The sequence below is a fragment of the Manacus candei genome, unplaced genomic scaffold, assembly GCF_025592945.1.
Source record: "Manacus candei isolate 608988 ecotype Guabito, Panama unplaced genomic scaffold, ASM2559294v1 h1tg000002l, whole genome shotgun sequence".
In the NCBI taxonomy this organism is placed as follows: Eukaryota; Metazoa; Chordata; class Aves; order Passeriformes; family Pipridae; genus Manacus; species Manacus candei.
Window position 1 is genome coordinate 8,103,513 of NW_026138050.1, and position 16,281 is coordinate 8,119,793.

Here is a 16,281-nt window from a genome sequence, read left to right on the forward strand (position 1 = left end):
GCACCTCTTTGAGGTTTTTGCTTTGAAGAATTTTCAATTAAAAGTCAGGGATGAAGTCATACAGTTCACCTAGTATATAAATATATTTTTGTCATTTAGGACAACAAGCAAGGTCAATAAAGAATAGTTTTTCTATGTCTCAGTGAAAGAAGAATGTTATCCATGTGATTGCAAAGGGTCTGCCAAATGGGAAAAAATCAGTCAAACAAAGAGCACAGGGTTGCTTGCTGGAGTAAACAATTCTAAATGAACAAAAGCTCTACATAAAAGTAAAATGTCCCACCCCCTAGTGAAAGCTGTTTTCAAAGCTCTGTATTCTTTCAGAGTGCTGTAATACAGATTAACCTAATGTTTTTCTTCTGCTGATACAACAGTCTGGTTCCTCATTCTGCTCCTGTGATTTCAGCTATCGTATTCTGGGTTTAATATTTTAGTTTTACAAACTGCCTTTTAACCTAAAAAAATCTGGTTTTCTACTCCCTACACTTTCAGAAGATGCATCTGTACTATACACCTTTCACATCAAGTTTATGGGGAGATTTATATGTAAAAGTTATGCTAGAGGCAAAGAACCCAAATAAACTAAAAAAAAAAAATTCCTCTTTTTTACATACAGTTTCAGGAGGGCTTAGTTACCCTTCCAAGGCATGCAACTGAAAACCAGCAAACAAAATCCTCTTGGTACGTACCCAGAGTACTGAGATGCAACAGGCCCATGTGTTAACTTAAGGTGCTCAATGTGCTACCAACCTGGAAGATCTCAGCTCATAGAAAACACCCAGGAGAAGTGATGTATGAGGAGGAGGGACACAGCCAGTACCTTAGAAACACAAAGTATGACTGCAGTGGCAGGATACACCCTATGTTCTACAATGGTCAAGGCAATACATGCCAAGTGCCTTCCTGGCACAAGACCCTTCTGAATTTTAGGCCTTCTGCTCGTAGAGCTGGTGAGGGGAAAAATCAAGAGTGGATTCAATATCCCATATGACTAGTGAATATCCTATATACAAAATACTATCTAGCACGTTGAATTTTATCTAATACTCCTTGATGTAATGAGGCTGGCCTTTGCAAATATTTCATAAACATTGCAACATATTCAAAAACCTCAGGGCTCGCACACACTTTTCCATTAAAGCAAGCAGGTGTTTTAGGTATCTGCTAGCTGTGCTTTTAGTTGAGAGTGTCCATGTCTTATCATAACCTGTGTTACTTAAGCATAACAATTTCAAATCACATCACACTAACCAGGAAGCACAGGTTGTCAGCAGGAATCTGAATCTCAAGCAGTTGTTTAAATAGTTTCTGACATATACTTGCTTCCTATGCAGATAGAAAAGTAAGATGTCCTCAGGATTCAGATAAGCTGGAAAGATGGGGAAAGAAGTGCCTGGCTAAGTCTTTTCACTAGAAATTTCCATTGGAAAAATGTATTTTTCAGGATGTGACACCTCAAACTGAACTAACTTGCTTAAAATACTTTGAAATGCCTAAGGAAGATGTTTAGAACAAGTTCTACTCGCTGATAATCCAGCCCATTTCTTTCAGACAACACATACCTAAAAGCAATGAACAGTGTAAATGTCAGCACCAATGACCAAGCTTACAACCATGCCATTCCTGTGCTGAATTGTAACCATTTCAGTCTTAGAAGTCCTGTCATTCCTTCAACAGAGCAAGATGAAGACCCATTTCTATTTTCAGTTGCATTTAAAGAAGTAATAAAAGTCAAACTTTAGCAGCATCGTTCCCACATTATGGTTTTATGTCCCTAGTCACTGTGTGCAGTTATGCTGGCAAATCCCTACCATTGCAGAACTCTGATTCTACTGCAAAGGAGAACATTTCTTTTTCCTCCCTGAGATTTCCAGCATGCTGGGAAAAGGCGTATGGGCATAACTGGGCAGAACAAACTCCCAGGGATGTCACAGGATTGCAACTGTGCAGTTGCTGCCAGACTCAGGGCAATGCCAAGGAAACCATTCTCACAGGAGGCTGGATTCAGCTCCCAGGAAAATGACAAACACCTTAAATCCCAAGATATTTGTGTAACTGAATGTGTGAAAATTATCTACAGAGAATACATAATCACTGGTTTAATGAGGTGTAACATTAGATTTAAGTAGAAGTAACACAATCATGCTCATTGGCAGCATGATCACAGTATTTCATATGGTTTTAAAACATTAGCTCCTGTTTCCAGTCCTAAGACATAGAGGAACTGAGGCCTTTAAGTGTTGTAACAGTGTATGTTACAAAAAAAAAAAAAAAAATCTCACATCTCACTTATTTCTAGTATTAGGGTTTCTACCTGTATAGGTCATATGATTTTGTTGGTACTATGTCAGTCTCCTTGCTCCTTACTGTAGTTTTCAGACTCCTTACTCATTACTCTTACTTTAATAGTGAACAAACCTGATTAAAGTATCCTTCAGTCACATGCATGTTCTAAATCATAGGAATCATAGGACACTTTAGCCACCACTACAATAATAAGCACTAGTGGGGACTGTGCTTAATTTCCTTGGAAACGAGGTGGGGGTTGCTCCTGAGTAGCACAACTGTTAACTGTTATTTTTGACTTGCTGCTCCTACTACAATAAGGTCATCTACTACTTGGTCTGCCACGTTCCTTGGGAGTGCAGCTCATTTGACATAGTTTATCAGGTATGTGTTGCAGTGCTGAGGCACAGATGATGGCTAAAGGAAGCACTGGAATGTTTCTGGATTTACTGTTCGTTTGCTCCTGGGAGTGGAATATTCAAAAATCTGCAGAACTCCTATTAGCTGCCTGAGGATTGGCCTTTGTCCTATTTATATATGCATTAAGCTCAAACATCTTTACCATCTATTTTGGATAATAGGCACTATTTCCCCTCATCTTAATGTACAGGTCTGGTGTTCTGTTTTGACACTTGGTTGTTTCAGCATAACTGTGAAAAAACTATGACCTACTTTATACACTACTGTATAACACAACTGGCTGGAGACAGCAGCTTGTGAAAGGTTTGTAGAGAACTCATTACAGAGTGTGCTTCTTCATGAAACTCTTAAGAATTACATTTAGTAATTTAAACAGCTGAACAGAGTAATGAAAAATACTATAGACTCGGACTATAAGAAGATGAAAATCCATTAAAGAAAATCTATTGGAATAACTTATTAGCAGGGGCTTAGAGTAAAATATATATATAGAAAGGAGTTTCGCCCTAGCCTCCCAATGAAATGCCAAAGAAGCCTGAACATGAAATTGGAGCCACCAGCAATCTTTCTGAAATAAGACCTGACTTTTAAAGGCACAGTTTTTTATAAAGTGTTTATAATTTTAGCCTCTTACTATTGGAAGTCTGCCTGTACACAACTACTAGTGAAACCTTTTGCTTCAGGAAATATTCAGTCAGTAGTAATAGGAAAATGGTGTACTGAATAAATATCTACTAAACAAACAAACTAATAATAAAATGGAAATAATGCCCATAGACACTCCTGCAACTCATGAATCTGAAATAGAACTGTCAGAGGATCACTAAGCAGAAGAGGCTTCTGCAAAATGGATGTATAAATGTGATGGGACAAACCTAATTCTCCAAACCAGGAGCAGAGTTTGTAAAATGCTTAGTCTTGTCTTCATGACTGTAGAGAACTAAAAATTTCAGGGCACTTTTTAATTCACTTAGGATCAGATTAAGGAAGCAAGAGCTGACATACAGGAGACTCCCAAACACCAACATCCAGTGATGGATATGGAAAAAGAGGGCTGAAATATCTCTAGCAGAATTTGTTTATGCAGTGCATAATTAATTTGAATGTATCTGAATGGCATTTAGACAATTCAAGAAAAGAAATATGGGAACATACAAGTGTTAGACTATGAACATCTGAGTTAGGAAAGAACTACAGAGAATTAGATATACTGGAGACTGTTGCTTCCAATTGATTATCCAAGTGTCCTCCAAATAATTCAGTCACCTGAGATGCATGAAGAGACAGCCACAGAAACACAACAGTTTATGGAAGACAACCCTGGACTGAGAGAAAAATCCAGAATGAAGGCAACCAGTGCATCTCCAGAGCATCTGATTAATGCAGGGTTCTTTCAATGTAAATAGTCAAAATAAAGAGAATTGTGAAAACAGAAAGAACTGACCAGAAATAGAGAAAAATCATTCCAGAGTGGCAGGTCCTCAGCTAAAAAAGCATTTTGGGATTTACAGGTAGAAGCCAACACAGACAGAAATCCAGAATTCCAGACTTGCTGGGCAGATTCATGAAAAGTGCATTTATACTTATTAGCTCCTCTTATTTCTGACGTGATTTCTGCTTGCAAAATGTGATAGGTCCTGTAAAACTACCCAATTTAAACTCTTGCACAGACTAAAACAACTTATCAGGTAAAAAACCAGACTGTCATATCAGAAAAGACCTCCAAGTGACCAGTACCACAGTGTGGGTTTAAAGGGAAGTCTGGGGCTCGTGTGTTCTGCAATCTGTCACCCACTTCTTTGTTATTCTCTGAATCATATTTTAAAACTCCTAATTAACAGCTCGTAGTCTTTCTTTCCCTGCCCTACCTCCTCTCCCTTTTATTTTTAACTAAGAGTCTCGAGTCTAGTTTTGCTGCAGGACTACTTGGAGGCTTTATTTTTTAACTGGTGACAGTCTTTTCTCCAGGTTTTTAAGGCATCTCATAGTTATAAATAGAAATTTTGGGCTTGCATACCTGAATGGCTAGCAAAAGACACCAATAGAATTTTCAATAAAAATGCTCCCATATTTTTTGCTACTAACTAGAAAAAGGTTCAACACGGAAAAACAAACCCAAGAAGATTGCAGAACCCATAAAAGATTTCTCCTCTCCTTAAAAAAAAAAAAAAAAGAAAAAAAAAAAGAAAAAAAAAAAACCCGATGTTTATATGATCACAGAAAAATTGCCAACTTGCAATTGTCTTTTTTTCCGTTACAAATCATTATTAACAGCTGCAGAGTGATGGGTGAAAATACAGCTTTGGTGCTGGAGGATTAGTTCTGACTTGTGCTCCAGATCCACTGCTGTGCCTGGGTAAGCACAGACCAGAGGATCACGTGTTGTAGTTTATCTAAATGATCATCTTTCCTTTTTATTTTTTCAAGCATTCCCAACATAGTTACAGAAATTAAATGTTACTGTAATCTTTATAAATTTTCAAAGACGTCTGAGTCCGGGGTGTGGACCAATAAATTGGATTCTGCATCATGAGTCTTATGACTTTTATCACTACATTCTCAGCTGTTAGTGCCAAGACTGAACTTTCAAAAACATCTCAAGCATCTTGAATTAGGCTTGATGAAAACCACCACATACTCAGCCTTCGGAACTGCTTTGTTCTTGGATTTTCTTTTTATTTTCTTTTAAACAAAAAGAAATTTTAAGGTCTTCTGCGTAACTGAAACTTTTTCCATGTGCTTTTAAATCAAAAGCAATCACATATATGCAGCCATTTTAAACCATTTGGACTGAAGCACTTTTGCTTTCAGAAAGAAACAAATACCTGTAAGTACAGTAATGTTAAAAAAAAAAAAAAGCAGAGTCAAATTCTTTTAAGTGCAGTGTCCTGCTGACAGCAAGTAGCCTTCCACTTTAAACCTGTTTATACAGCTCAGTTTGAAACCAATTTGTACCTTCAACATGTAGGATCTTAACATATATGTGTATGTTACATAATATAGCAGATTAAAAGTGTAAAACTATAAAATATGAGGAGGTTACCACTTGCAAGAGTTTCATAATGAGATTAATTAAAAAATTACAGCTGTAGTAAAAGAAGGGCAGATGAAATTAGAAACAAATTATTTCATTTTAAATATTCCTAAAATATTTCAACCACCCATGGTGAAAGTAGAGGGGGAAAAAAGGAACTCTCACATAAAGCTGATGAATTCCTTACATTTTACTGAGCTGAATTTTCCTAAATAAAGCACAGAGATGCAGTCTGTAAGAAATCCATTAGCTATTCAGACTATGTGTTTTCCTAATCCAACATTATTACCTACAATACATTTTAAATATTTTTTTAAGCCTAGTGTAAGTTTTCCCATTTATATATATTCCTTTTTCAATATTTTCCTTGGGAAATGACTCAGTCCTGCAAACATACACGTGATTGTAACTTCATTTATGGCCCCATTAATAAGGATCCATTAGAGCACATGACTATACTAATATATTTATATGTTTATGGAATTAATTCAAAGAAGTTTCACAGTGTAACCATTTTTTTTCTGGGTTCTGAATGTAACATTTTTCCCTTCCTCAATTAATTTTGCTTTGATGTGATACAATTACATACAGCCATCCTTCAAAAATATGTAGACTAGACTTTCCCTGTTCAACTTAACTTGATATTAAGCTTTCAAATCCTTCCTCATCATTCAAGTGGAGACAATCACAGCTGTATGAGTGAGTGACTGCATTTCCTTGCTTCTTGACACTATAGATCTGTTCCTGCTCTAGTGGGAAATATGCAGCCTGTTCTCCCCTGCATCTGAAATCTCATTCATATTTTAAGGATTTTCCAGTAACAGATCACCTTCATTAGAGTATTGCTGGTTGCATCTTCCCAAGGGAAAATATTATTTCTATGAAAGGAGTATTTTTAAAATCTCTCCAGATAGGTAAGTAATAGCTTCTACTGCTGAAGGAAAAATACAGCTTGAAATTGAATGGAATGTAGAAGAATATTCCCCCTTGCATCTGAAAATCAACCCCCTCACCTGCTGTGAAGATTACTTTATGTCTTATTTTGATTTAACTAGATTTTCCACACACTGTGCATTCACTGTTACCCAAGTGCCTTGCAAAGCCCAGGCTGTGGTTGATCTGTAAGAACTGCCAACTAATAGGGTCACAATTGATTTTGCCATAAAACCAGGAACATTTATTTCTTTTACTATTTTCCCTAAGAACACTGCTTTTTAAAACTAAAATTTTACAAATTTTATGCAGATAAGAAAAAGAAAAAGAAGAAAAGAAACCCTTTAGGACATAAAATAGCTGAAAGTACCAGTTGTATAATGGAATCAGTGCTCTTGCTAACAGCACACCAGCAGAGAAGGAACCACTGTAACAGGGTGGTTTGTTCACATAAGTGATCAGTGAAGATTTAGATATTTTCATGAAAAAGTTCCAATATTTTTCAAATTCCTTTCATTGTAGGAGAGATATTTTTGCTTTCCAGTGATGTCTCATCAGTACTGCATCTATATAACACGCTGCTCAGAACCACGACCAGATGGGGTTTGTGGAGGCACAAATCAGATTCACCAGGTTGTTCACCCAAAAGCAAAGGCCTATTTCTTCTTGGAAATGAAAGCAAAAATATGGTTGGAGCTCTGTGGGATATCAGTGAGAAAACTAGCAGATGCAGCGAATTATGTCCAGTTTCAAATGGATGTTTTAGGATGCAGATACTGACAACACTGATGTGCACAGTCTCAGATAAATGCATAGTGGGAAAAGAAGTTCTCCTAAACTGACAAGCTCATGGTAGAACATCAGCCTCATGAAGACTGAGGCAGGCCTTGCACTGTCACATCCTGCCAAACATATCTTAAATAACAAACAGGTTATTAAATCACTTATTTAAATATATTTACATTAAGGTAATTTCAACAAATCAGAATTAAAAAAACCAAACCCCAGGTCATCTGCTATTCACTCACATCCTCTGGAGGATGGTTTTTGATTAGCTGTATTTTCTCTAGAAGGTAATATTTTTTCTGGAATTCTGTAAAATATTCTTAAACAAATGTATCCCATCAGCTGTGCTATATTGCAGAAAATAATCTGTCTCCCTACAAGTCTAAAGCTGTGAGCCACTAAACTAAGTCTTAAATGCTATGTTTCTTTCTACATTTTCAGTCTGAACGTAGAAATTGTAGAAATTGTTCAGAGTAAGGACTATCATACTTTAAATATAGATAATTTTGTGGAATGTAACGTTGCAGCAGTGGAGCAGTATAGCAAACAAAATGTCAGCCAAGAATGCTGTAGCTTTATGATCTTGGATATATGCTGAAAGAAACACACTTTCTTCTTTGCACTCAAAAAGAAATTTTGCCAGCATGTGCATTAAAAGAGGTCAACGGTCCTGCAAGGTGCTATTCATGTATAAAGTAATTTTCATGCAGTTTTCACACTTTCTATCCCAGAGCACTTTTCAAAAGTAATAATAAAGAGTATAAGAGAGAGAGCAAAAGAAGAATAAAGAATTACAAAGAAAAAAAAATGAAAATGCTTTGAAGCAGGGGGAGATCAGTGGCTTATGTGAGGCTACATTATACCCCAGCCTCCCACCCCACGCAGACACACCGGGTGGGGATGGTTTCACATGACTCAGCAGGCCCAGCACAGATTAGCTGATCTAAAAGTGAGTGGCCATCACAAACGGGCAGCTTTCCTTCCCTCAGTTACTGTGGCACCATTTCCCTTCTGTTGGATGTGAGGATTGTGCCATTCCGGGGCAGGTCAGTTTATCAGGCTGATCCAGCACAAAGCCACGCCGAGGGGCAGCGGAGCAGAACTGAGGAGCTCTGGCAGATCAGCCAGCTGAACCAACTCACCGTGAAGCCAGGAGGGGAAGTGCCAAGAAAAGGAGAGGATGGCAGAAGCCTTGGCCAAGGGCTGCCTTTTTAATGGGGAAGTTACTGGATCACCTTAGCTGCCCCCTAAAAATGAGACTTTTGGTCTTTACCTGAAAAAAACCCTCCAGAAGTGTTTCATTCTGGTTATGTTCTAATGAAAACTTAACTCTTTGCTTCAAAATTAATGAACATGTTTCAGCACACTTTCTGAAACCAGAAAAATAAATTAAGAATGCCTTTGGATTTGTTAATTACAATTAGTTTACATTTCTAACTTCTTATTATTATCTTTTTTAACTGTCACACTGGTCAACATACAAACACACTTTCATAAAGCTGTATGTCTTTGCCTAGAACATACCCTTGAAATAAGGTACACATTGCATTGTGCTGAAAGCCACAACAAAGCAGACTCTGCCTGTTAGCTCACATTAACCGAGTCTTTGGCTGATATTTCCATGGAAGGTATGCTGATCTTTCTAGTAGTGTCAATAGAATCACATTACTGCTCGAGTCATCATTTTCTAAAAGCTATTTGGCAACTCACCATTCATCCCCTACAGTTAGATTCAACACTGTTTACAGCATCTAATAAACAGGCTTAGTGAGAGAGAAATTTAAGAGATACTTCATTATTTTTCTTAATGTGGTTAACTTCATAATAAAATGCCGTATCTATTTAAAAGTGTTATTCTTTCTCTTTTGATCATGAATGTTAATGCTTTATTTGTGACATCTGAGTTTTTAGTAACAATAAATGCTTTGTCTGCTTGATGCAAAGAGCTCAGTCGTTTAATTAAAGGGGATTAATTGAATTAACCTAATTAATTAATTCAGTTGAACAAAATGCTTAGAAAGACAAGGTTAAGAAGTAGTTGTGTTATGCTATTCATTATTGTATGAGTGCTCACAATCCTCTTCAGTGCAGTCAGCTGGGTTAGACTGAGTCACTGGTGAAAGCAGTTAAACTAACCTTGCTGACTTCATAATGAAATAGGGTTTAACAGCATTAATGAACAGTAGGACAATAACAGTAGAAATAAGAGCAGCTGGAGCACTAACAAAATTAATTATGGCATCACAGCTGAGATTGATAATGAAAACCCCTGGACAGTAACTTCTCAAACTAGTACAGCTGTTTCCAAATAGCCATCTGTCTGGGCCCCAAGGCTATTTTATGTATGGATACTCTTAAATTAACTTAGCAGAGCTCAGTTAAAGAATCACAGAAACAAAGTGATAATATTGAAAGCTAATGTTTATAAGCAATATAAACTTACAGTGGTTTAAGAAAAAATTGAAAAGGGGCAATTTTGCAACTTTGAAGTGGTTAAACAGCTGTGTGTCCTAGAGTCTGAAATAATTGATTTGATGACAAGAAAGCTCTATGAGAGTGATTAAAAGAAAATTTTCCTTTTGAAACAACTGGCAAGGAAGGCAAAGGAAATCTTATCACTACAGCTCTCCAAAACAACTTAAGTATAGTTTATGGAAAGATTAAATTTCTTTATTCACAGGAATTTTTTTAATCAATTCAACTGCCAAATGACACAGTCCACCCTTAGGCCCTACTTTTCTTAGGCAGCATTTTGAAAATGGTTTCATCTTGTGCTCTGAAAATGCACTTGTAATTTTCACCTTTAAGATTTTACATGTATGAAGACTGAAACTGTGATTGTCATCATATCATCTAATATCATATTCATCCTTTTTCATAGTGGTGTGTTGCAAATATATAGGTTTGTTTCTTAGATGTGGGAAATGTGCATTTGTAACTCTTACTGGTATCATGGACAATGAAATGTGTGAAAAAACATGCCTTGATGAGATGATAAAAATACTAACAAATTAGAAACAGAAAGTATAAACCACAAACATTAAATTGCAATAATTTAAAATTAATTAGCAAGCCTGGTAGGCCATCTTCTGTTATCACCTCCAGGAATGCAATTTTCCAACAATTAACACTGACAGAACTGAACATGTACTACAAAGGAAAGAATTCAGCTTTTATGTTTTAAATCTATAATGAGAATAATTTGATCATAGTACATTTGAATCCACTGTTTTCAGATGATCAAAACCAGATATATCTATGTTTTCTTTTAAAGGAAAAGATGCCTACATTTTTTTTCCAAAGTAAAGTCATAATAAACCATAGTAGATAGGCTATGAAATCCCACTTGAAGAAAACTTTGGTTGCTCTGCCCAAGTTTTCATTACATATTAGTCAAGTCTGCTGGAAGACAACTTATGTCTCATTGATTTCATTTTTTCATCATTTTTGTACACTGTTACTAGTTACTATATGATTTAATCTTCTAGGTCTAAGCTATTAAAGCCAAGAATTCTACTTCCCTTATATACACCTCATATATACACACATATAAACGCAGTTTTCCCCTGTTGTGATGTATGATTTTGTTCTTCAGAATGAATTAAATTCAGCTATAAAATATCCCTTAGGAAATTTCATGGATTGGTAAATAAAACCTGATCTTTTGTAGATTAAAACTGCAATATAAATATAAATAAATGCTTGCAAAATCTACGCAGCCCTTGTAACTGTAACCCTGCTACCACTAAAGAAAAAATCACTCTCCCATAGGTCAGGGCAAAGATTGGCCAGCTGAGAACACATCTGGGACAGTGTCACCAAACTGAAGGGCACACAGTGGTGCTGGTACAACATGATTTCCCCTCTTTTCAACACAGCCACAGCTGAACGACCCCTTCTCACCTCCAGCTGTGAGTGGAGTTCACTTCCCCACGTGTATCAGGGCTGAGTCCAGCCCACAGAGGCTGCTAAAATGTAGACAGGTTGAGGAACTTATAAATTTTCCTGAGTTAGTAGACAAAGAGGCTGGGTGAATAATCATAATTAAACCTCTGTGCCTAAGTGAATAGAACTTTGGCCCTGTCAGTAAAGCCTTGTCCACAAACAGGGCAAAAAAAGAAACAAATTACAGTGTTGGTTCTTAAAGCAATCCAGCTTCATTTCCCTTGGCAATTTATTGGGTTATTTGGGTTTATTTTTTTAGAACTGTACAGGCCAAGTTCTGCTATAAATAACTACAGGAAAATGCCAATAAAACATTTACCAGAGAGAAATCCCACAGTTTGGAAAAACTGTACTATGACCCACCTGGTAGAGGTCTAATCCTGCCCTATGAAATACTGTGCCAGCAAATTGTCAGTCTTCTGAAATTACTGAGTTTTGGCCCTGTACTGTATTTTTCATTGCCACTTTCAGCAACTATCCAGGCAACTAAGACAGAGTAAATAATGACTATAAAGGAACAGCCAGGCATTTCCACCAGACTTCACCTTCTCACTCGGGATTAGCGTCCTACTGTGGCCTGTTTTTTAGCACAACTCAAAGTATAAAAATTTAACACAATGTAAAAAAACCCTAAACAAACAAACAAACAACCCCTAAAACCCAAAAAACCCACACACACAATTTAATTCACTTACCTTTGGTTTCCTGCTTAGTCCAGAATTGTTTCACTACTTTATTAATGTGTTTCTCCTCTCTCCACTTCTTTTGCCACTGACGTAGCTCTTGTATTTCACTGTCACACCGGACCTGTGAAAGGGAAAACAGAAAATACAACTAAAATTATATACCTACATGTTACCCAAGATGATGATACAATTTTTTTTCATGGGGCTGTGGCTGGACAAATACATGAGAGCCATCCTATTTGCTGGGCCCGAGGTAAAAGAAAAATCCCAGAGGTTTACAGTTTTCAACTTACAGAGAAATAAAAAACACATCATTGACAAACCCCATTGAAAACATAAATATGCCAATTAGGGGATCACTTTGATTACCAAGGACTCCTGAGAAATGTGATTGCAGTGAGACGCTTATTCTTTGAGTTAATTAAAATTTCAGGCATTATGCTGAAGGGTATTAGTGCCTTTAGAAAACCACAACACTATAAAACCAACCCAGTGACCAACATAATAGAGCACAAGAGGAGCATGAAGGGTCATACAGAAGGGAATTTATTCCAGCAAACTGATTCACACCTGCCATCAGCTGCAAATAGGCTGACTGGCAATCCCAGCCATACAATTTTCACAAACAGGAGAGTCATTAATCTGTTATTTAAAGTAATTGGACTGCATTATGTGATATCTATTCTTTGTCAGTCAATCACCCCATGAAGGCCATAATTCTGCTTCTACAAAAAAATTACAATAGTCATAGGCCTTGATTCCATTTAGATTTAAGTTGAATTTTTCTAGTATTGTTTTTGTACTGGTGTAGTTCTTTCTAACATAAAAGCCAGCCAGCTCTGCATCACCAACTTCTACCACTCTGCTACTTAAACTTGTTGTAAGCAGGATTTGATTAATTAGCAGTGGGTTGCCCATTGCCTACCTTGGCATTCACACAATTACTACCTCCAGTGCACCAGATACTGTCCTTCTGAACAACAGTAGGAAGGGGACATGCCAGTATTACCTTAGAGACTATTCCCTTAGAGTCATATTGAAATGGTAGTAGAATTATTTCTAAAATGCAGTTTCTGGTTTAGGTTGGGTTTTTTTTCCCTAAATATTACATATAAAAAATGTCATTATGCTTTAGGACTATGTTTAGAGAAGCTGTGGATGCCCCATTCCTGGAGGTGTTCAAGGCCAAGTTGGATGGGGCTCTGACCATGGGTCAGGTGGAAGGTGTCCCTGCCCATGGTAGGGGTTTGGAACTAGATGATCTCTAAGGTCCCTTCCAACCCAAAGCACTCTATGATTCTATGACTTAATGTCCTGGTAATTTGGGCTGAAGTTGAATAACATGGTAGAAACAAGTAGCAATAAGCTCAATTTCTCCTGGACACCTTTTTCTTGCAGGAAGATGACTACTTAGTTCTCTAGAAAATCTCTAAATAAATTTCAGTTTATTTTATTCTTACATGATATAGTAGTGAGTTTGCTCTGTGATTTGAACTCTAGTACTCTTCTCCATTACACTCTGCTTTTCTCTCACTTTACTAAGACACATACAGAGCAAAAGAGCAGGACTTCCGTTTCCCGCTGGTTATAAAAAACCCCAAACCTTAAAGAAAACAATATAAATTATTTATCAAAAGTATTCTTTCTACCCAGAATTTCTCCTTTGTGGTGCAGCTAAGAGTGCAATAGACAGTAGCTGAACTCCCATAGCACTCTTCAATCCACTCAGGAGAAGATAACTTGTTATATTTCAGACAGTGCACTGGCAGAGCAGAAATACAATACAAGGGGACTCGATCAATAAAGACAGCCAAGACTTTTACTCAGTGACTCGACATCAGATACCTCTTAGGCCTCTAATAACATCCCATTATACTGATATAGTTCTGTAAAATCTTCTATAAAAGTAATAAGAATTTCTTACAAGGTTGGTACGAACTTTTAAAAATGAAGGAAGTTACAGTTATTAGTGATCTTCTTTTCAGCTATACAAAAAAATAAGATCATTTTCTGTTGAATTCATCAAGTACTATTTACAAAAATAAAATATAAGGATACTTCAGGTTTGCAAAAGACATTTTTTCTTTTAGGTTGTCATTTATGTTTTATAAGCCAAATAATTCCCCATTACATGGAGTCAGTTTATCTGCACATGTAGGGGTTCAGGGAATGCTTATTGGGATTCAAGCATATAAATTACAGCAATGGAAGAGGCAGGAAATTAGAGAAATTACTACCTCTATACCTATAGAATTTCTGAAAAAATGTGTCCCTTCTACAACTTCAGCTGTGTGACCTGTATTTTGTCCCATGCCAGGGCCACAGTGGTCTCTGTATACTGCAAATGAAGACAATAACTCTTACCAGTTAAAAGATAAATGGCAAATGAAGTATATTCTGTATACTCTCCCTAGACAAATAAAACAGTGAAAGTGCAGTGAAACATAGTGAAATACAGTGTTCTGAGATGAAGGCATAGTCATATAGACTCAAATACTTCAAAGTCCAACACTAAATCCAAGCAGTGAAAATGAGCTCCCAGAACAAAGTGTCTTTTCTAAAAAGTGAATAAAAAAAAAGAAAAAAAACCCCAAACAAAACACAGATATGCCATCTGCAGTAAAACAGGTAACAGGAATGTAACAAAATACATCAAAATGTTCCAGATATGCTTAATAGATTAGAGTTTAGCATAGTTGTGATAATTCCTCAGAAAGCAGTCTGTTTTGTAACCAGAGTGCAGTTCCACCATGATGGAAAAGCCATGACTCAGCAGCAAAATCTCCAGGCAAATAAACAGTGCAGAGTCTGGTGTCCCTCCTGCAGCCCAACCACGCCTGCAGCCCTGGAGGGGTCTGAGCTTTGAAGTGAGAGTTCACTCCCACCCAGGTCACTTGAGTTGAATCTACACTTGCTGTAAATAACAAGGAATATTCGTGTGACCTTCTGGGATTGAGCCTTTCCGAGGAGCCACAACTTGCTGGAAAGTAATAAAAGTTGTGATAGCAAAAGCAGGACTGCACTTTGCAAGAGACAAATCAAAACTGAAGCAGGTTTAACTTTTGCTCAAACAACACTCATAAAATAGCGCTGAATATTTACATAATGCTGTCCAATTTCAACTCTAAGAAAAATATACAAGATTTAGTCAAAATAAACTTCTTTCAATGCTAAGTGAGAACACGTTGCACAACAGCAGAAGGAAAATACCAAAACTTCACCCAGAGACATCAGAGGAAATTGTTTTAATGAAAAATCCCCTCAGTCCAATAGTTCTGCAAATTGTAAAGTTTAAAAAGACCCTATTAAAAAATGGCACTAAGCAAAGATTCTGCAGTAGAGGGGTGAAGGAATATATCATCTTTTACTGGGAAAGTGCCTGGAAAATTGATACCTATCTAAATACTGCCTTGGCCCGTGACAGATGAATGGAACCTCAATAAAAAAGAATGATGGAAAGTGAAGAGAAAGAATTCTGATGACAGAGCTGTCTCAAGTCTTCTCTGAGTGCTCCTCCTTGCCCTCAAAGAGCCCACTCAAGATGACATCTTCCTTTCTGTGATCTCCTTACAAAACTCAGCAGTTGTAGCTCCCACTGCTTTTTGTTCTGGAATTTAGTTCTTGACTGAACTTGAAATAATTTTCAGAGTACCCATCAATGTCTTTGCATGAAGGATTGTAGCAAGCACTTTGTTGATGGCAGCCATCAATTATTACTACCAAAACAAGTGTTTTTCTGAAATGTGCTGCAGATAATGATGAATGTAATGCTTTGATCACGGTTTATTATGGAAAAGTTCTCAATATTCTGTACCTATAGTTTTATTTTACCTTTACATAAAAAACCCCTGATGCATTTTTGCATTTTTTGCTACATGTTTTTGACACTGGCACACTCAGACAACTAGATGTGGCAGAAACAAGTGAAGTATCATGAGAAGACATGATGCTCAGTCAGTTTTATAACTAGACAAACTCTACTGCCTAAATCAGTATGGTTAACAAAATACCTCAGAGGTGGTCTGAGTCCATAGAAGACATGTCTTAGAAAACCAGTGATGAAGTGCACTCTCTTTGGCACAGAGCCATGTAAAGTATCTATGTGTGCTTGTGTTTAATTATTCAATATTAACACACTGTGTACATTTTTGTTTCAATAACAGTGTTTAAAAGTTCTAAATCCTCTGAATT

The 16,281-nt window shown here is 36.9% G+C and overlaps 1 protein-coding gene across 1 annotated transcript in view; it reads right to left on the reverse strand.

The window, feature by feature from the left end:
* IQCK (IQ motif containing K) overlaps nt 1-16,281 on the reverse strand; it is a 39,987-nt gene that overhangs the window by 4,053 nt on the left and 19,653 nt on the right. Inside the window, 1 exon segment of the mRNA XM_051809335.1 lies at nt 12,100-12,211. Coding sequence (XP_051665295.1) covers nt 12,100-12,211 — 112 coding nt within the window.